Source organism: Homalodisca vitripennis, chromosome 4 (genome assembly GCF_021130785.1).
Source record: "Homalodisca vitripennis isolate AUS2020 chromosome 4, UT_GWSS_2.1, whole genome shotgun sequence".
Taxonomy (NCBI): Eukaryota; Metazoa; Arthropoda; class Insecta; order Hemiptera; family Cicadellidae; genus Homalodisca; species Homalodisca vitripennis.
This window is the reverse complement of record NC_060210.1, coordinates 130,824,196-130,846,092: the sequence shown is the minus strand read 5'-3', so window position 1 is coordinate 130,846,092 and position 21,897 is coordinate 130,824,196. Positions and strand designations below refer to the sequence as shown.

The window sequence follows — 21,897 nt, the reverse complement described above, 5'->3', positions numbered from 1 at the left end:
ATTACCTGACACAAAATTATAATGTATTAAATAAATACATTTAATACATTGAGAATAAATAGCTATGGTGTAACCATATCAAGGTCTAGTAATAAAAAGATTATGTTACTTACCAATAAATAAAACATACAAACATAATGTATATAAGTAGCAAATGTGTAGCCCGTTCTTTCAACTAAACATGGAAGAACATTTCAACAACCAGAGCATATCTTTTTATCATCAGTCTAATGCAATTATTGTGTTAATTACCAACATTAAAATAATTTCCAAATAAATCTAAGACAAATGCTTTACATATATGTAGTTTATGTAATAAATAATGAATGATATGATAGCTGAGATTATACAACTGAGGTATTTGAACAATTTAAAGATGGTTAAATTACATTTTAAATGCCATCAAATTTAAAAACATCACTTTCAATTAAGGAAATACTGATAGTAAAGTGATTGCTTACGAAAATACAATTTACTGACAACTAGTCAGGTAGAAGGGCAGTAGAATCAGTCTCTCTGGACGGCAAGAGCGATGCCCATCCCGCCTCCGATGCAGAGAGATGCTACGCCTCGCTTACCTCCAGTCCGCTGCAATCCATACAGCAAAGTGACCAGAACTCTGGCTCCTGCAATCCGATCAATTATCACTTACAGAATGTGTGCAGGCTGTATTAGGTTATTGTAGGAATTGAAAGTAGTCAAGGATTTACACTAATCTGGACAAGATGCACTTTTTCTGGATTACCCAAGTTCAAATAAAGGGAAATCATTTTTAAAGTGCATCATCTAAAGACATTTTAGAATGGTTTTACAACTTAATTCAAAGGGAAAAGTATTTGATTTAATGGATTTTCCATGTCTATACATAAAGTCACCTCTATCTGTTATACAAGTTATACAATCTAAGTTAATAGTTAAGTGAAGGCCCTCCAACTATTTGAGATAAATAACAAACTATTTTATGATACTTCAAAAAATCAAAATTGTACATAACATTGTACATTTAATGAATTCTTTGTTTTAAAACCTCAAGTTAACAAAAATATGCAGTGTTAAATATGTATTTATTTAGGAGTGATACATTTGCATTAGTTTTTTTTGTTATCTTAGGACAATACGCTAAGAAATTGCATTTATTCCTCAAAAAAACTTTGCACTTTTTCCGGTGTGACGGATATTCTGGATGGGTAAGGTGGGGGTAGGGGCCACCTCCTGTCAAAATCCATGAGGAAGGATTTTGGCCATTAATCAGTCATGTCTCCTTGGAAAAAGGGGAGGGCAGCTCTGTGCTAGGCTCTTCAGTCAAAGCAGACTGGGAGTGGCACCTCTTATGTCTAGGCTAACAACAGCCCTTAACTCTTGAGCCACAAAAACTCTCAATAGTCATTCCCTGCAGTAGACTAGACCTATCGATCTACGTTCGCACCCCAATATCTTGACATTCACGGTTAAAGATTTGCTGCTCCTGGACATCAATAAGGTTGGTTATTAACCATTTCTTTTTAATACAAATAAGTTTATGAATATCTAATACCTAATGGTTCAAATGTATTTTGTATATTTCCCAAGCAATCAAGCATGTTACATACCTGAAGCTCCGATGGGATGACCCAGAGCAATGGCTCCTCCACTGACATTAACCTTTGAGGAGTCCAGTCCCAACTCTTTCAGAACAACCAGTGATTGAGAGGCAAAAGCTTCGTTTAGCTCATACAAATCCACATCATCCTTGCTCCAACCCGCTTTCTCTAGCTGAAACAATTTGATCTCTTATTACCATCTGTAAACATAAACAAATAATAAGACATGTATAATATTCAGGCATGTTTTCAACTTAAGATTTATTGACCTGGGATAGCACTCCACAGCAAAGCTGAAAGGGTTGTCCAAAAAGTAATGCACATTTGGATTCCTATGCTCAGTATGCTCCAATTGTGATAATGGTGGTCTGCCTCTCCATTTCTCACTATGACTAGTTAAACGTGCACTGCAATTGGAAATCCCGCCACTTGTGAAGTACATTCAGCAATTAGTTTTATGAGTACAAAAAATTACAAACGAATCGAAATCCATCACCAGTTTAATGAGTCTTCTTTTACAATTTCTCTGTGAGAAATACAAAATTTAATTTTTGTAGGCGATTAGGGATGAGTCATTATTTCCTTGTTTGGGAATAATGACAGTGTACAGCCTTTATATTTACAAAGGTATCTTATATGAAAAAAACATGTATGTAAAATAAATTGTTGAAAAGGCAGTCTTGTATAAAGACAAACCAAGAAAATGCCAAGATCATGGTGACTGTTTTTTGGGACAGTAAGGGTTATGATCTAGTTGCTCTCCTTGAATGAGGCTCGACAATCAGTGCAGAAAGGAATGGGGAAAACTGTAGAAACTACAGCAGGCAATACAAAACAAGTGTCTGGGAAAACTAAGCTCAAAAATTTGATTTATTCATGACAATGCACGTCTGAACATGGCCAATCATACCCGACAGCTTTCAGATAATTTTGGGTAGGAGAGATTTAGTCATCCTCCATATAGTCTACATCTAGCATCAATATTGCCGCAGACCTTCAAGCCAGTGTTAAAAAGTGTTTAAGATCTCAGGCAGTGTACTTCTTCCAAGTTGAAATAAAAAAAACTTGTCACGCTATGATTAAGTGCTTCAATTAGAACAGGATTATGTTGAAAGTAGCTTAAAATGTAGTTTTTAAATGTATAAAATAAATATTTCTTCCACTTTGTTAATATTATATTTCAACCAAAATATACCTTTTACGTTCTGGACAGCCTTGTACAACACCTGATATTTAAGTTTTATTATTTTTACAAATATCATGATTGGTTCTTTGAATTTGGTTGTCTTCAATAAAATCAGTTTTTACATAAATTATGGTTTTTTGTAAGTAACTTGAGAGAAATGTATTTTTTAATTATTTAAAACGGGTTTTACTTGAGTACTTTCAGAAATGAAAGAATGACATTGACAATAAATCAGCAAACACTAAGAACACAACACAATATACAGTAGAACACTGTCTCTTGGCTTCATTCACCGTCTCTTGTCAATATGTAGTAAAAACAAATCCTGTTATAAAAATGCATGCAAAATTTCTCTGCTGAACTCTGAGATCTGTTTTGCAGAATTGCATTTGAACATTGACACACCGAACCTGAATATATCGAATTCCCTGATAAATCAAAGTTTTGTCATTCCCTTTCAATGCGCTCCTTACTTCAATGCTAATTTTCCCTCTATATATCAAAGGTTTAACATAAATAACTTCAATATATTAAATTTTTTACTTTAATTTTGTCTACTGCTAATTAAGTTTCAGTTTATAAGTGCAAGAAACCAAAAAACAGTACCGTAATTATTAATATGTCGAGACTTAAAAACGCCCACCACCAAAACTTTTATTTTCTGTTGTCACCTCACAACAATTGCAAACCTCTATATATTGAAGTCTGTACCAAGCAGCCTATATATATCAAACCTCATTATATCAAAATTCTCTATTTATTGAAGATTTGTATTTTGCCTTTAGGTTCGATATATCGAGGTTTCCACTATAGCTTGTATTTGAATATTGTATATTTTATATTCAAAGATATTCTTGCGTAGGGGTTATGAACAGATTGGAATAGAGCGGAAAAAGAAACAGTATATTACAGTCGATAAATCAAGAAACTGGAAATGAGCAAAAAATATTATAATAAGTAGACAGTGATAAGGGGAGTGATAATGAAATCCTATGAGTCAAATAGTTAGGAGATTTATAGTACAGCTTTACCTATATGGTTTTGACTACATACGTATTGATAAAGATTTACTGACCACCATCTTGACAGCAGGCACAGGACCGAAGCCCATGATCTGAGGATCACATCCAACTTGTGCATATGCTACAATACGACCGAGAGCAGAGAGTCCTCGCTTCTGAGCTTCTTCTGATGTCATCAATAACACTGCAGCAGCACCGTCGTTGAGTCCTGATGCATTGCCTGCTGTCACACTGCCATTCTGTGAGCCGCATCAAACATCATACTCGGTCATAACAAAATTGTGTTGCAGACAATTCAATAGGAATAAGTGATCGATAAATGATATTTCAATTCTTAGAATAAAGAAATGATTAATACAATAAGGAATAATAAAAAAGTTAACACTTAATAAATTTATGTTATTTACAAAAACCTGAAGAATTTTATCTCTTTGTATCAGTTACGGTTTTCAATATTTTGTAAACTTAATTGTAATTGATTTGTGATTAAACAGGAGAGCACTGAAAAGCAACCACAAATTTAAATAAACTTGATTTTTGTTGTATCTTTAATACATCAAAAGCTTAGAAATATAGGATAAAAAAATAGAAAATATAATTAATTTTAATATTTTAGTAGCACCCACAGAATTACATTTGTGAGGCACTTATTTGGTCCCCATCTTTCAATCTAAATTGTAGTTTTTATAATGATGGCTCTGATTTTAAAGAAATTTGTTATTAAGTCCCAAAAGTGCTGACATAGTGCTGTTCGATGCCAGCGAGGTGCTTAGTAGTGCTAACACCATGCTATGTAAGGTTAGGTTGACATTTACGACTAACTACATAAGTTCTATAAATTATGATAATTCACAGTGTATTTTATATAATAACTAGCTGTTTCCCGCGGCTTCACACGCTTTTCGTAAGCTTTGCCCGTGCATGAGCACTTTTGGTTCAGTGAATTATATTTCCAACGCCGATGTAGAGTTTGTCTTGATGCCACGGTCAAGAAAATATGTAAAAAGTGTACGTGCATAGTCATTGTACACTCGCATGTACTTTATTCTAAAGTGGTCTAACACTCAAGCTTTATGTTCAACGAAAAATGTATTTTAAATACAAATATACATCACAACTTAGCGCCTTCAAACATTGTTTGGCTATTTAACATGACGTAACTGTCGTGTAATTGCAGTTTATAATGTGCAAACGCTTTAAAAACTTTTATCTTTTGCAGCGCCGCCTGGTGGCAAGTTACATCAATTGGCATATCATATAAACCTTCTCCGTGGAAAAATACATATACATACAAATTTTCATAATGATCGGTCAAATAGTTCACGATTCCATAAAGGACAAACACACAAACATTCATTTTTATATATATATAGATAAATTATTAATCCATCCACAAACTGTCTTTATTCCTTAATGCTAGAATATCGCTATGAATATCGTCAGCTGGAATCATACTTACTCATGGGAGTCACTCTTTACACAAGTTATTTTTTTTGTTGATAACTAAAGTAGTTATTACTTTCCTTTAGTGATTTATTAAAAGTTTTTAGTTTAAAAAAATCATAATACAGATTGAAAATATGTAAAATACCAACTAGGAATCTTTCTTGAGTGCTTTATACAGAGCATTATAAATGCCAATATAAATTTTCTGACTGCCATATCTCCAGTAAATTGCCACTATTTCAAAATAAAGAACTTTATCTTTTAGAATTAATTTGATAAATGCGTTCAGATGTCTATTAAATATTGAGTTATTTTACTAGATTTTATTTATTTATTTATTCAATTACATTGTTTTACACAGTTTGGCCTCGCCAAGTTACATAAAAAACTTGTCGGCGAGGTCCAGCGATATTTCCTTACTTCTACTGCTCCACTTCTACTGGCAATAATGTCTTTAATAAGTTGTATCGCTTAAATCAATTTAATAAATTAAACTACTAATGACGATTTATTTGCGGTTTAGGGCAGGCATCATGTTTGTATTTATATTTGGCAATTGTATGAATATGGTTTGAAATTAATATAACAATAACAATAACAATAACAATAAAATAATATAACGATTACATAACGAAAAACAATATAAATTACAATAACATGGTTAGATATTTGAAAACGATTTTTCTACTAATAATAACAATATATTCTTCTAGGAGTTCAGTGGTGTGTAATACGTGCATACCTGTCTGAATTTGTTCCTCTTTGTCTGTCTCCAGTTGTGTGCAGTAGTGTCGTCTGGTCGAAACAGTTTCTGCTAATCGTAGTTAGGTTATGTTTTATTTTTGGGTTATGTTTATGTTATGTTTGCTCACTGAGTAAAGTGGGTTTAGTGGCTTTTTCATAGTCGGTGAATAAAGTAGTGTGAATAAACAACAGTCTAGTACAGTGAGAGTGAATCTGAGTAATGAAAATAGTTTTGAGTGTTGTGCAGTGTAGTGGAATGTCAGTGCAGGCTAGTGGGGATTGGGCCAGGCTAGGCCTATTTCTAAGACATCTACAAATGGCAAGTTTTGTCTTTATACTTGATATAGAGGTCTAGCTGTATTTAACCAAATGTAGGCTGCCGATTTAAACTTCTTTAGATTTGGTAAATTTTCTATTTCACTAGGCAGTTGATTAAATAGATTCGGTACTATATATTCTGGTAGCCTGCGCCCATAGTCTGTCCTTGGGGTGTGTATTTTGTACTTAGCCAAATGCCTAGTATTATAGCTTCTGTCCAGGGTTTCCTTAAATTGTTTGTTTTCATAATATATCTGTAAAATTTTAAATATATACAATCCTTTTGGTGTTAGTTGTCCCTTTAAACTATAGTGCTGGTCCAATTGATTGTCATTTATGTCCAATTCATATCCGTAGAGTGCCCTTAAACATCTTTTTTGTAAATTTAGTATTTGGTTTAAATGGCTATTCGCTGTTGTTCCCCAGGTAGTTATTCCATATGTGATTATTGATTGAAATAGTGCCTTATAATCAAACTATATAAGCTAATAACAACAATAATTGCAATCTTATATTAAAGATACCTTAGTAAAGGCTGGCCTCAGTTTTGCCAATCCTTCTAAACTAGTGCCATGTTTGGGATATTCGTCCTCTGATATCACTTTGTCTCCTTTGGAGCTCTTTATCGTTACCGGTACTATTTCTTCTAAAAAGTGTCCTTGCTTTTGGGCATTTTCAGTTCTCTTCTGGGATTCTACTGCATATATGTCTTGCTCTTCTCTTGAGATCGCATATTGAGTTGCCAAATTTTCCGCTGTAAATAAAATAAACACACATATTGTATTATTGTTGTATACTTGCTTTTCATAGCTGTAAACTGTGAAAAATATTAAAGTACCTTGTTAAATCTTAAATTACCTTGTTAAATTAATTAATTTCAGACTATGTTGTAATTATCTGAAACCTGTCCTTTTCTTGATGAAAATGAATAAGATTTCTGATAGTAGCTGTACAATAAACTTGTGATAAAATTAACAAAAGCACAAGTACAAAAAGATTACAAAAAACACAGCACTAGATTCAAGAAATTTTAAAATTTGATTTTAGTTAATAAACAAAATTTAAACCACCTAACATGTTCAAAAATATAAGAATTACTTTACTCTGCTTCCTCTGTAGCATATTAATTGCTACCTTCATGCAATGTCATTGCTTTGCTACCTTCTTTAACTTTGCAAAGATACCATTAGTCCAAGAATGTTTTTCTAGAAATTGATAGAGGAATTTTTCATAAAAAAGAAATTGATCATCAGCCACACTAATTTTGATGAAGGTTAAAATGGAAGGGTATCAAAAAGGGTTAAAATATGAAATGATAATTTTTTTCTCAGATTATATTTCTCCTAGCTTAACCCATTAGCCTACTTCGACGAGACCATCTCGCCACTAGCGCTATGCACGGTAAAATACTTTGACGAAACCATCTCGCCACCAAGTAGTTCGCCTATTTCTCAAAAGATGTCAGCACCATTCAGTCCTAACTTCGTTTCTATGTTCTTTGCAATAATGGGAATTGAATAATTTAACTTTACAGCTTGGCAACACTGCAGTTGGGGAAGGGGAACATAAACAGACGATCGGAACAAGTAAACAGCTGACTCGAGTAAACATACTAAGCGTGTGTACAATGGCGCGGCATGGAGCTTTACGTAGTAGTGAAATTGATCGTTTATATTGACAATGACGGATTTATTTTAAGTGAATCTGATGGTGAAATCGGTTCTAATCATGTGGAAGAAGAGTAGAGGATTGATGGTGATGAAGAATTCGGCGACGGTGAGTCTGACAATGCCCTCTCAGATATTGATTTTGAAGAGATGGACGTAGGCCTAAAACAATGCCGATGATCCTATGAATGATTTACATTTACAGAATGTTGAAAGACGTTATTAGCAGTGTGGCTTCTGGTGTAACTGGATTATGGAATTTTCCAATATGGAATGACGAGCCAAACAAACCTAAAAATATTGTGTTTTTAGGCAATCAGGTAGGAGTAAATATTCGAAATAATAATTGTATAATAATTATAATAATTATATTATAATAGTTGTATAATAATTCGAAATAATAATAATAATAATAAATAATTGTCAGTAAAAAATAAAAAGTGTTTATTTTGTAATTAACATAAAATTAACACAAATTAACAAAATTAAAAAATTAACATTAAATTTTAAATTTTTTTTTTGTGAAAAATATAGTTTAGGATGCTTTTATTAAATATCCCAAGTTTTATTAAAATCTAAACAGTACAACTAGAGTAATGGAATTTTAAGTAAAATTCTCCATTTTGGGCCAAATTAATTGGATTTACTGTGGAGTTGAGAGGCTGGAAATACTAGTAGGCCAATGGGTTAATACAGTGCTATACTGTGGGATAGCTTACGATTACCCACCAGTCTGTCCCATGTGGATGTTGAAGAAAGCATCTGTAAGTCCGTCAGAGAGCATGTGGTCAATGAGGGTTGTGTTGCCCATCTTGACGCCGCCACGGAGATGTGTAAAGTGGGGGGCCTGACTCATGGACTCCTGACCACCACAAACGCACACACTTGTGTTACCCAGCTGCAACGACTGACAGCCCACCACCACTGCTCTGCAAATGGCTTTATTAGCTACTGTTCATCCTTTACAGACAGAGGAGTACGCAATGCAGTGTCAATCTCTGACGGATACATTCAATTGGAACATCAAATATTTGTACAGAAAGTAATAAAATAACACATAACTTCCAAGCCTATTTTGATAAAAATCCATTATAACACACAATACATTTATTTTGACAAGAATATTTTGTCTGTTTATCGTTTACATTTTTAATAAAATAATGGAAAGATTACATAAATTTATAGTGTTCTTTAACTTTTTACATTTTCTTTACCAAATTGGCAATATATTGTACTTGCTACATTACTGAATATTATGCAATTACAATACACATTTATATAATATTTGACATTTTCCATCCAAGACAAGCTGTTAAATAATTTATTATATTATGGCAAATGTAAAAAGTATCAAGAGGTGAATAATTTTTTTTATACGTAAGCGCTTTTATAAACATTAATAACAAATATTATTTGTAAATTAAACATTGCCATATGCATACTATAAGGAATAAAATAGTAAATAACAAAGAATATAAAAAGTAATTTTTTAGTTCCTTATGTTTAATGGTTATTCAAATATGCAAGAAAAAAATGTAGAACATTTAACAATAAAATTAATTTATGAGGTCTCAATTACAATGTGTGTGATTTATTTTCTTATATAAAACTCTCTGACTATATAAAAAGTTCACTATTTATCTCTGAACAATTTTGGACATGGACTATTTTAGGAGGATTTCTATGAAAAGGTGGTGTGAATCTTTTTTAATTCCTATAAATTTATTTCTTTATAATTCCAAAAAATATTTTACGGAATGTTTGGGGAATATGTAAGGCGTGTACCACAAAACATATTCCTCACATAGCCAACAAAGAATAAGTGAAATGTTGAGAATATGAAAAACTTAAATTTCTAAAAGTATAAATATAATTGGCTGAGCATTAGCAAAGCCTAAAAAATGTCTGTCTAGTTGCACAATATTTTGAAAACAAACTGACCTATATGCTTGAAATTTTCCTTGAAGCTTCATTTCCTTCATATAGACAACACCAAGTTAGTGTATGTCACTCAATGGATTTTGGCTGAGCATTTGTGACAACTTTTAGAATGATCTTATGGGTAACCATGATGGCAACGAGAAAATCACAGAATAATTAAATTTGTAAAATAAACTGAGTACAGCAATATGAGATTTTAACATGTGTCATAGCAACACATATGGCCTAAAAACCGCAACACCTTCACTTAGTAACTTGGTGTGTTGACTTTTATAACACAAACAGAGCTATTAAACCTAATTTACTAAACAAATGCAATGTGAATGTACAGTCCACAGATGAAATATTTATTGAGATATCTTGCCACATGATACATTCACATTTTTTTAAATTACATTTTCCATCCATAAGAGCAATGTAAAAATATTTGCTAATGCTCAGCCCAATATCATTGAGCGACATACACAATCATCAAACTCAGTGTTTCTGAAGTAGAAATGAAGCTTCCAGCACAATTTCAAGTATATAGGTCAGTTCGTCTTCGACATATCGTGTAGACAGACAGAAGACATTTTTTTCGGCCCCTTCATAAAAGCTCAACCAATAACAATTAATTAGGATAATGGATCATATTTGCTAAATAACTTAATGGAAAACGTAGCATGCTTACTTGAGTCCCGATCCACACAGCATGTTTACAAGATATGCTGGTACTGTGTACGGCAGTCCAGCCTTGATAGATGCTTGGCGAGCTGGATTCTGACCCTCTCCAGCAGTAAGAGCCTGTATCAATCGTATCACATTTGCTTAACACACAGTAACTTTATACTGATTTTCTTAGCATTAGTCAGGAGGTTAACTCTTTAATTACTAACAATAAAGTCATCCATTCTAACACAATATGAAGGTAGGTATGTACTCTAAGTGTGGTCATCATCTTTAAACGTCTAGGAGTTGAGTTTCAGTAGGAAAGTAGAAGTGACCTAACAGTACGTTTGAAAGTAATTTGAATCAGCTGTTATTTTACTAGTATTGAATATTATAGAGGATGGTTATTGGGAGGGGAGGACAAGCCATCACAGCTGATTCAGTACTGTTTGAAGTGAATAAAAAGGTATTAGTAAATACTCCATGGTTGTACTCTATATTTCTTTAGACAGGCTAAATACTACTTAACTTTTAATAAAGAATAGTTGCTAGTTCTTCGGTTTACTTGTATATGCTAAGTCTTGGCAGCAGATTCTAATATTTATTCACTTTGGCCATTGTATAGAAGAATTAATTTTGTAACTAAACAAAACGGTTTTAGTCAAATTTGTACAACACATTGTTTTTACTCCATCCATGCTGAGCTTACTCCTATGCATAATAATGTCTGGTGGAGGTTAATATGCAGAAGAATAATATTTTAGTGAAAACAAGAATTATAAATAGTAGATTGAAGGAAATGCCAGTGTTTTTGAGGTTTGACAATGTTTCTGTATGACTGAACTCTAATGGAGTAAAAAACTACATTCAGGTTTTTTTTTTATTTTGCAATTGCATTGTGTCTTATATTAAGGCAATTCCAAGGAACCTTTATAATTACATATTTTTTATATCTCCTAAGGTTTCAAGATGAGAACCGTTTAAAGTTTAAAAACGGAATGGGTATGCGTATAGAGCAAATTGGAAAAGTGTTTTAGAATTCTCAGGCAACTTAAAACGTTCATTCTAACATGATTTCTATAGTGGCCATACACAGTTTGAGAAATAAACAATAACAGTGAAGGCCGGTATCGACAGTGCAAGGCTGCTCGCTGCGAACGCCTCGTGCCATCTGCCTCATGGTGAGCTCTTCAGCTAGCAGCTAGTTTGTAACCACGAATGCTCACTGCGAGCACGCGAACCACCCGCATTCGTAGTGAAGACAGTCGGGACAATATGTTTTTTTTTTTTTTTTCTAGAAATGCGCAAGTGTCTGCCGCTGCTTTTATTGTGATAGCGACGATTATTAGGAAAAAACAACAGAATAAGCGACGTAAACCTTTAAAACCCCCGTTGGTGAGTGGTGAGTCAAAAGAAAATGATCGAAATCGGTTTGAATACGGGAACAGACTCCTAGAAGACGTGCCAAATTTCTTGCGAATGTCCAAGCAAGATTTTGAACATTTAATTACATTGATAGAGTCTGCCGTGAAGAAACGTGACACGTACATGCGCAGTGGTATTACCACCAAGGAAAGATTAGCTGTTACTCTGAGATTCTTAGCTACTGGAGACTCATTTACAGTTGCGATATTTCGCGCCACAAGTCTTCTCTCTTGTTTTTAATAATAATACTCAGGGCATTTTGAATTCCACAGTAAACGTTTGGTTTTAAAACACTTCACTAGTTGTCTGATCATTTCATGATTATCCATGATGACAGTTTCGTTGTGGAGGTTTGTTGGTTTGGGGTGCAGAATTGTATATTGTACGGTGCGAGGCAGACAGCGCAGGTATCCACTTGACGCACAACTCGGAGCGAGGCACCTTTGAGCACTGCTCTAAAACCGACAAGCACACGGCTCGCCTCACATTGTGTGATGCGAACGCCTCATAGCGAGCAACCCCGGTATCCACAGTCCGAGGCAAAGCCGAGCATTCGCCACGAGGCATTTGCAGCGAGCAGCCTCGCACTGTCGATACCGGCCTTGAATCATTAAAGAAATGTGTTTATAAATACAATATATCAATCCAAAGTGATTGTAACCAACCCATTTTTTTTTTGAAATCACTTAACATGCTTATAATGATTTTAATCTTGTAAGATTTCCAGATGATGGACTTTCTAATACATCCGGAAATTTTACAAGATTAAAATGAAAATTTTTTCGTAACATACCAAATATTAGAGTAGTCATACTACCAAATAAATTTACATTCAAAAGTAATAATGCGATATGAAAACCACGTATGAAATCTACCTTTATTCTGACTGAGCCGGAAAGGATGTTTTAGTTTTGCTAGTATTTTTAATTATTGCAAATTCATACAATTATCTCTACCTTTAATACATTTCATCAATTGCCAAATCATGAAAGTGTGGTATAACAAGATTAGATCCCTTTGGAAAGAATTATTTAATAAAAAAATAAGTCAGTTACTACTATTTAACCCAAGCTGGGAAAGAACTGGTGTGATTGTTTCTTGAATGAGTATAAGTACTAACTGAAGGGCAGATATAATCCTCTCATTCAATTTTAGTTCTATGAAGGACAGATGTTTCCATGCAAGGTGTATTCCTTCTCACTGCTGGTTGGTATAGAACTTACATCCACTACTTTACTAGTTTACACAGAGTATGTGGTTTGTTTGTTGATTGCTAGAGTATATACACCTAAAAATTGTATTCCTTCACTCCCTAGGTGTATGATCTTTATCAATTCCATACCATTTTTTTAATGTGAAAATAATAAAAAAAAATATTGTTGCTGTTCAATACATTTTTAATTATTCCTTGAGGGTGATTTAGAAGAATTAGAATTCTTTAGTAATCTTTGTAAAGTTTAACCTATAGTGGTTAAATTATTATGGCAGCCTGTGTCCCAACAGGTGCAAATTAAGTTATGTGTCGTCAGCAGAATAGTAATGCTGCGCTGCATCGAACTAACCAGTGTTTATACTCAATTTACTTGTACGTTGAACTGGATTATTGTATATAATTTAGACATATTTTAATCTGTTTCCTTAAAATATATATATAATAGATTATTTCATTAACTATTGTAATACTTCACATTACACTCACCAGCATTTTCTAATAAATACCGATCCAATTCAAACGATCGTAAATCTACCATTTTGAACACAATAATATACGCAACCGGTACCGTAAAATGTGAATTTAGTTGCTGTTGTAAAAACAGCTTAGGAAAACAACAGTTCAGTAGCGCAAAATTTTGGAGAGTAGATTCAGCTGCTTGTTCAACTTCTAGTTACCACTGCAATCATATATTATGTTACAAACTTGTTTGAGAAAACTAAAAAAAGAGTCGTTGTTAAAAGCATTCAGTAGACTGGTAATAATGCTCACACAGTCTACACGATTTTATTAGAACTATTAGGAGATAAAATTAAAAGCAGATCGCTTTTGTAATTTTCTTGACAAGATATTTTGTCAGTTTTCCGTAATGGAATTAAAATAGGCATTATTAATTATTATTATAGGGATAAATAAATTCATTCAACATAATAAATAGTCTTACTTGTCCAAAGACCACTTCTGAAACTTGTGAAGCATCCATGGAAGCACGTTTTAAAACTTCTTTTATGACGAAACTCCCCAAGTCATGAGACTTGAGAGTTGACAGTGACCCACAAAATGAACCTGAAAGTGAAGTAAGTGTTACATTAACGGAAAAAATTATTAAATTCAATTAGTTCAATTATTGAATTAAAATTTACCAGTTTCACACATATAGTCATATTCAGTTATTATATCTGTTTGTTTACCATACCCTATCTTAATCCAAAACTGCTTTTAAATTGTACTTTAAACTTAGTTGCTTCAATACCACCTATACCAAACTTGCACTGTTTTCATTACTGGCAAATGAATGATGAAATAATACGGACCTGATAAACTGAAATTATTTCATGACACTTACGTAAAATTGTATTACTTATAATATATAATTAGTACTCTCTTGCCAATTTTTAGGATTCTATTTCACAGTTACGGAAAAAATATATCTCTTACATACTTCAGTAGCAAATGATTAGTATTTGATTTCTGCTCTACATTGCCACAGCTAAACAAACAGCCTTGACCCATATAATACAATTCAATTAATTGTAATGATTAAAGCAACTTGAAATAGGATAAATTAAGATATTTAAATATACTTATTACATACATTTATACACTTAGATTATGTTCATATCTAAGGTTAAAAGATATGTTTTATTTGATACTATTATAACAGCTAAAAGGAATTAAAAAAATTAAATCCTTTGGCTATATTACTATATAGTAATTACAATTAATTAAAGATATATAGCTGTCAAATTGGTACATAATTCTTACACAGTTCGAGTTCCCTTACAAATACAGTTCTAAAACACATGAGTTAATTGTCCCTAATTGTTGTAAAACCGTGAGCATTCAATTTTATTTTAATAACTGGTTTAACATAAGTGACTTTTGCTGTTTTCTGAGTAATGGATTTTCTGATTAAGAATGTGATATGAATCTTTAACATTTTTCCACAAAAACTAATTTAGTTTTCTATTTATTCATCTATAACTGATTATGAAACACAGCCGATGAGGACCTTTCATAATCAATTAGAGTTCTTAGGAACCTTATAAAGACTAATACTGCATACATTCTGTCCTTTATACCTGTGATGGGAGAGAGGAATGTGGAATGATTTTAGATTAGTAAATAATTATCAAGTTGTTTAAAAGATAACAGGAAACACTCAATGATGAAAAGCTTAAGAGAAAATAACAATTAAATTGGACCTTTTACAAAATCTTATGAGATCTGAAACTTTGTTTTTCATTACTGATATGACTAAATAAGCACTTAGCTGCCAACATAGTTAAAATATGCAGTACATTAAATATGCAGTACATTAAAATTCATACTGGTCAATTAATACATTATGCTAAATAAAGACAACACCAGATTAAAGGTTATCAAAGAATGATGAAATGTAACTGACTGGGTTAGCTTTACCAATACAAGAATAAATGCTTACATTTACATTAGTAAATTTCTTGGTGAGAGAGAATTAATCCTCTATCAGATGACTTTACAAAAGAAGTTGTACATAAATTCTTCCGTCAATATTTTAAACAACTTGCCTTGGTATAAGTTTATTATTCACAACATTTTAAATACCAATCTCTCCATATTTGGAGGAAGGTTGGTAAATAAGAGACAGATATAAATAAAATATTTAATTTATATAATTACATAATATTCGTTATTATTTTACAGGAAGCATTGACAAAGAAATATATATCAAAGAGACAGTCAAAACTATGTTTTAATACGCTTTGTACATTAATCTTTTAATATTATAATGTTAAAACATATTCCAATATAAAAGTAAATGCTTTACAAAACAGAAAAATGAAAACAATAAATATCTGTATAAAATTAAACAATCTAGAAATTTACATCTAGAATACTACAAAAACTCTGACGGATTGTAACATGAATTTCTGAGCAGCCAGTAATACAGTTCATGGGCTGACTTAATTTTGTTTGACAAATACCTATCCAAACGCTTTGAAATTTTTCTTGTAAAGTATATACTTTTTGATCATTTATATAATGTAGTATAGTACAAAACGTTTGAGATTTTTTCTGGATAGCAAATTAAAATATTAAAAAATACTCTAAAGCGATTGCATGTGTATTAATTGTATCTTATCTTGATAATTCAGGAAATATTTTGTTTATATCTGAATTTTCAGCTTTACCCATTGTAAAACGCTAATAATAGTATCGTGCTCCTCGTGAATAAATGTCCTGGAGATTTCAAAAGAAGCCTGATACGATCTTTCTATTTAATTAAACTAATAGAAAACAGGCCTATCTATATAACTATAGTCACTACTTGTTTCTGCTTTGGCTGTTTCATTTGTGTCTGGTTGATGCATTTGCTAGTTGATAATTTTCATAACAGGAACCAAGCCTTATAGGTGCTTTGAGTAAATGTTAAGAGCTATTTTTCTTTTCTGGTATCACCGTACAATCTTATCTGCAGGTCTGCTCTGTCAGAATTACCAGTGTTGTTAAATTCAGGATAAAGATTTTCATATCCCATGCTGCATCCTGGTATGTACTCTTTTCTATACTCTTTTTATTTTTTTAGCTATAGACGAGACAAGTTCTGTGAATCATTCATAACTTATAGGAATGGAATTGATAGCCTCCTTAAGAATTCCCCACTCTGTTTTTACTTAGGTACAGAGAAAAACAACATGAGAACTTCTATTCTGACTAATAGAAGAACAGGTTTATGTTAGGAATGAAGAATGGTACCAAGAACCTTCCTCAGCACTAGAATTGCTGATTGATGAATGATCACACGAACAGAAACACAAATCTGGAAAATAACCTTGATGCTAATGAGAAAATAAAAATGTAGGGTAGTCCTTTGCACTGGACACTAAGGACATATTATTATTTAAAACCCAGTCAGTAAGATTTGTGTCATTCTTGTTATACGATAAGTAATTCCATTGGCATAATTATTTTAATGAATATATTTTTTTCAGCCTGTAAATGTTTCCTGTTTTTTCATTTAATACTACTGTTTAACCAAGCTTTTCTTCTCTTTACTGTCTTAGAGTAGCCAAATGTTCTTTGGAGACATAAATATTATTAATTGTTCTTTCTTTTCATACATGTTGAATTCACTGTGAAATGTTTATTTTTATTTTGTAAAAAATGTCAAAGCAGCTGAGCTTTGAATTAATTATTCAATAATTTAAGTGAGTGAAAAAGGATGCAGGACACAGCAAAATTTTAATTAATTTAGAAACAAAGGAAGCAAAAGACTAACAGCTTTAAGCTATTAATAATATCAATAACAAAAATATTACCAAACCTATAAGGGTGACAAACCACGAGTGTTTCAAGTGTTTATACTGCTGTAAAGGAAAAAGATTGCTTTTCCAAAAATAAATCAGAAGTCAGTTTAATGTTGTTCACTAATACTATCGCTGACAATGAAGGTATTAAAAATTGTAATTTAAAAAATAGGTAACTGAAAAACATTGAACACTAAACACAAAAATGTGTCTGTAAACTTAACCCTTACAGTGCCAGAGACTTGTGTAAATGAGAGGAAAATCTAGATAGTACAAGCAGCCTGCGACATTGCCATTCAAGGTGTTATACAGCAGTACTCAACTAACTACACTATGTGTTGTTAACTCTTACAGTAACGACATATCAGAATATCTAGAACTTGATAGTGTCAAGAAGCATGAGATATTAGCACTTAAGTTCTTAATAACCAAAGTTCACTTTCCTTTTCGTATTTAAATAAGATAATACTTAGGATTGCAGTATAATAAGAGGCCACCACCACAAAATCATAGAATATCAACCATTTTGACATGGTTGATTGGAGTATAACAATGTGTCGGCCCTTTTTGTTGCCAATCTCGGCAAAAGGGTGGAGTATGGTATCCTGGCAAATAGTAATGTGGTTTGTGAACGTGTTGATGTATCCCAGTTTTGTTCCGAGAGTTTCTTGTCAATTATCTGCTGCAAAAAGTTCAGCTTTGGAACGGTGTGAGAGTATTATAATTATTGCTGTCTACAGAATTCCTGGATATAACTGTGAAGAATTCTTCCGTTTGTTTGGTGACTGTCTTGCTAGAGTTGTTCGGCGGAGTCATAGACTTTGTTGTTATTGGAGACTTCAACATAGATCTATTGAGTAATCAGGCATCCAGTAGACATTTTCATTCATATCATGAAAACAATTTGGTCTAAGGACATACCATAACCTCTTACACCAGGGAGTTTAATGGTTCAAAAAACTGCAATAGACAATATATTTACTAACATTGATCCTAGCTTGATAAATAGCAATGTGGTGATAACTGCGTTATCAGATCATCATGGTCAGGAAGCTGTTATCGTCCTCCCAGCTAAGTTCATACCTTTGCCTAAGTTTAGAATGTCGCGAAGGATAACGTCCCGCAATATCCAAACATTCAAGGCATTTTCTAAAAAATGAAACATGGAGTAGTGTGTTTTAAATCAGGGGACTTCAATGATAGATTTAATGAATTTACAAATCTAATTTCTTATTACTTTGAAGCAACTTTTCCTCTGACAAAGACAAGAATACACCCTCTTAATTCTTCTAACAGGATCGTCACGGAGAGTCCCCGAAATTCTAAGACTCAAGGATCAGCTACAGTTTTGCTATTCCTTTACGAAGGACCTAGATTCCTCACATCCCTCCAGATTGGCATACAGAAAATTAAGGGTTTGCGTTCCTATAAAAGTGCAATAAGGAAGTCTAAGTCGGATCAACTCCTGAGTAGGATCTCTGAATCAGCAAATAAGACAAAAACCATTTGGACTCTCATTAATGACAGCAAAAGCCTTCCAGAAAAAATAATAATGTTTTCCCCACTTTGCTTGATTCTGATGACAATGAAGTTAGGGATCCTGTCAGGGTTGCCAATATGTTTAACAACTTCTTCTCGACTATTGGTCAATACCATGACACCAGTGGAAATATTTCTCATGGCCTAAGCGAGTCAACACAAACTACTACACCACAATCTGTAACCAAGTCGCTGTTCTTGTCCCCCCCACCACAGAGCAGGAAGTATCGCGTGTGATACTTGCTTTAAAAACCTAAGCCATCTTGTGGAAATGATGGACTATCGTCTAAGCTTTTCAGGCAGCAGATCCATGATTTAATTTCTTCCCCACTTGCTTATTTAATTAATTTATCTTTTTCAGTGGGTGAATTTCCTAATTCACAAAAACACGCTATAGTCACCCTCTCTACAAGAGAGGAGCTAGGAACGTTTGTAGTAACTTCAGACCTATTTCGCTGGTTACAACCTTTTCTAAGATATTTGAAAGAATATTTCTGGATAGATTGTTGTCTTTTCTGGCGAGAAACGGAGAGTTCTCTCTGCAAGTCAGTTTGGTTTCATTAAAGGAAAATCAACCACTGACGCAGTTGACTCTGTTATTTCATTTTTGACACAGGCTCTGGACTCGGGCAATTTAGCTATGGGATTGTTTTTTTCGACTTGACCAAGGCCTTTGATATGGTTTAATCATAAAATTTTGCTAAAAAAACTTCACTTACTTGGCATTAGAGGTGTATCGTACTGTTGGATTTCATCTTACCTGCGTGGGAGGACGCAATCAGTTCAGCTTCCTTTTTTTGGACAGCTATGGCTGTCAAAGAACAGCCTCGTCAAAACCATGTGAGGTAATAAGAGGAGTCCCGCAGGGTTCAGTACTGGGACCAATCTTGTTCCTCTTGTTTGTGAATGACCTCCCAAATTGCATTTCTGGTCCCAATGCCAAAATTTGTCTTTTTGCAGACGATACATCCCTCACAGTGAAAGCCCCAAACCACTTGGACCTCATGACTCTGGCTTCTGAAGAAGCACAAAAAATATCCCAGTGGTTTCAGCATAACCAGCTCGTAGTAAATAACGAGAAAACTCAAATGATCCATTTTTCTATCAGAAGTTCTCAGGATTTGGAGCAAATTCCATTCCACTTGGGGGATGAAGAGATTTCATCTGGTAAGTCGCTAAAGTTTCTAGGCGTTCAGATTGACAATAAATTTAAGCTTCCACGATCATATTGAGCTCGTTTGTAGGAAAAACTAAGCTCGGGGATTTTTGTTATTAGAAACCTGTCAAAGTTTTGCTGATACCAGAGTGACCTTGGCTGCTTACTATGGCTTATCTACCCCTTTCTCACATATGCTGTAGTCATTTTGGGGATGTGAAAGTTGTACGTACAAAATTCGTTTTTAAACTCCAGAAAAGGGCGTTTGAGAGCGGTTTTTGGGGAAACCGTGTAGAGCTTCTTGTAGGTCGCTTTTTTAGGGAGGCAAAGGTTCTAAACATTCCCATCGATTTATATCTTGTACTGCGTGACATTTGTTCACACAAAACCTCCACCTTCTCAAATCTCAAAAATCCCCTACATCGTCACAATCTACGTCACTCCCAATATGATTACCATTTCCTGCCCATAGAACAAGTTTTTTTTGAAAGACATTTATTAACCAGCGGCATTAAACTATATAATGCACTCACAGACTCTATGAAAACAAAAAACAAGTCCTTCTTTTGAGAGGGAGGTCAAGCGGCATTTGGTACAGCGGGCTTTACTACAGTGTCAGGGGACTTTGTCGAGTGCTCTGGTCAGACTAGCTTATGTTAAGCTTTATGTTAAGACCAGCCACCTATGTAAGCTTTAGTTTGATTTATTTTAGCATTGACAAAAACTTTAGTGCTGTTTAAAATTAATCTGACGTTTTTATATTTAATTTTATTGGGCTATTCTGATAATAACTTAATGTAATTAACTATTACATAATATTGTTGACGCTATTTTGCAGTGTTCTACTGTCTGACAATAAAGAATTTCTGATTTCTGATTTTTTGTTTCAATAGCTTAGATAATCATAAATATGATTCTATTGTGGTGGTGGCCTCTTATTATACTGTAGCCATAAAGTAATTTAAATTAGCCATTTACATTAAACATAGCCTAGCCTATGCCCAACCATACTTGAACTGAAAATATGATTTATAGGTTATGTTAGCCTACTTCGATACTATACTATACTAAGGTTAACGTTATTTACCTATAGGTGTGCGTGCTGCAGATACAATAACGACGTCATTTGTCATTTTTTCCTTCTCTCAGTGATCCTTTACTTTTCTGAGTAAGGTAAGAAAGTGGAGCACCAGTACACAATCACAATACAGTACACGTCACAGGTTAAAACCAACAGTACTCTAACCTCTATAACCAAAAATAACCAATAAAATTTGAATATTTTCTCAAAAGCTAATCCTCATAGCTTATAGCTTTCGGAATATAAATTAAATGATTATTAATATTAACTCTGAAGACAAATACATGGATGAGCCTAAAAAGTCCTAGATAAACAAAATAATCTCAGTGACTTTCCCTCTAATAATGTATTCTGTACTCGTCGTACTGTCTCTAGACGAGTTTACAAAAATGCTATCGTGTCGGCTGCTTTCAATTTTGTCAAACTGCTGTTCTGAGGAACACTGGTCTTTGAAATTGGTAGAGGAACAACGGAATTGGAATGATGGAATTCCAGAGCCCACAATTCTGTTCGGTAATTGGCAAGTGATTGGTGCAAAATGGCTGAAACGCAGGACGTGGGTGCTGGACTTCCCAATTCTCCAGGTAACTTTCAATTATAAAATATTTACAATTATTTTATTTTTCATTGAAAAGCCCCAAT

The 21,897-nt window shown here is 33.3% G+C and overlaps 1 protein-coding gene across 1 annotated transcript; it reads right to left on the bottom strand.

Annotated features, from left to right (window-relative positions):
- Positions 1-289: 289 nt before the first annotated feature.
- Positions 290-21,622, bottom strand: LOC124360165 (acetyl-CoA acetyltransferase, cytosolic). The gene is made up of 8 exons (XM_046813546.1): positions 21,262-21,622; positions 14,134-14,255; positions 10,575-10,687; positions 8,693-8,892; positions 6,821-7,050; positions 3,842-4,027; positions 1,590-1,752; positions 290-626 (listed from the first exon to the last, which is right to left on the bottom strand). The coding sequence occupies exons 1-8, from the start codon at positions 21,305-21,307 to the stop codon at positions 508-510; spliced, it is 1,179 nt and encodes a 392-aa protein (XP_046669502.1). The 5' UTR covers positions 21,308-21,622; the 3' UTR covers positions 290-507.
- Positions 21,623-21,897: the final 275 nt, after the last annotated feature.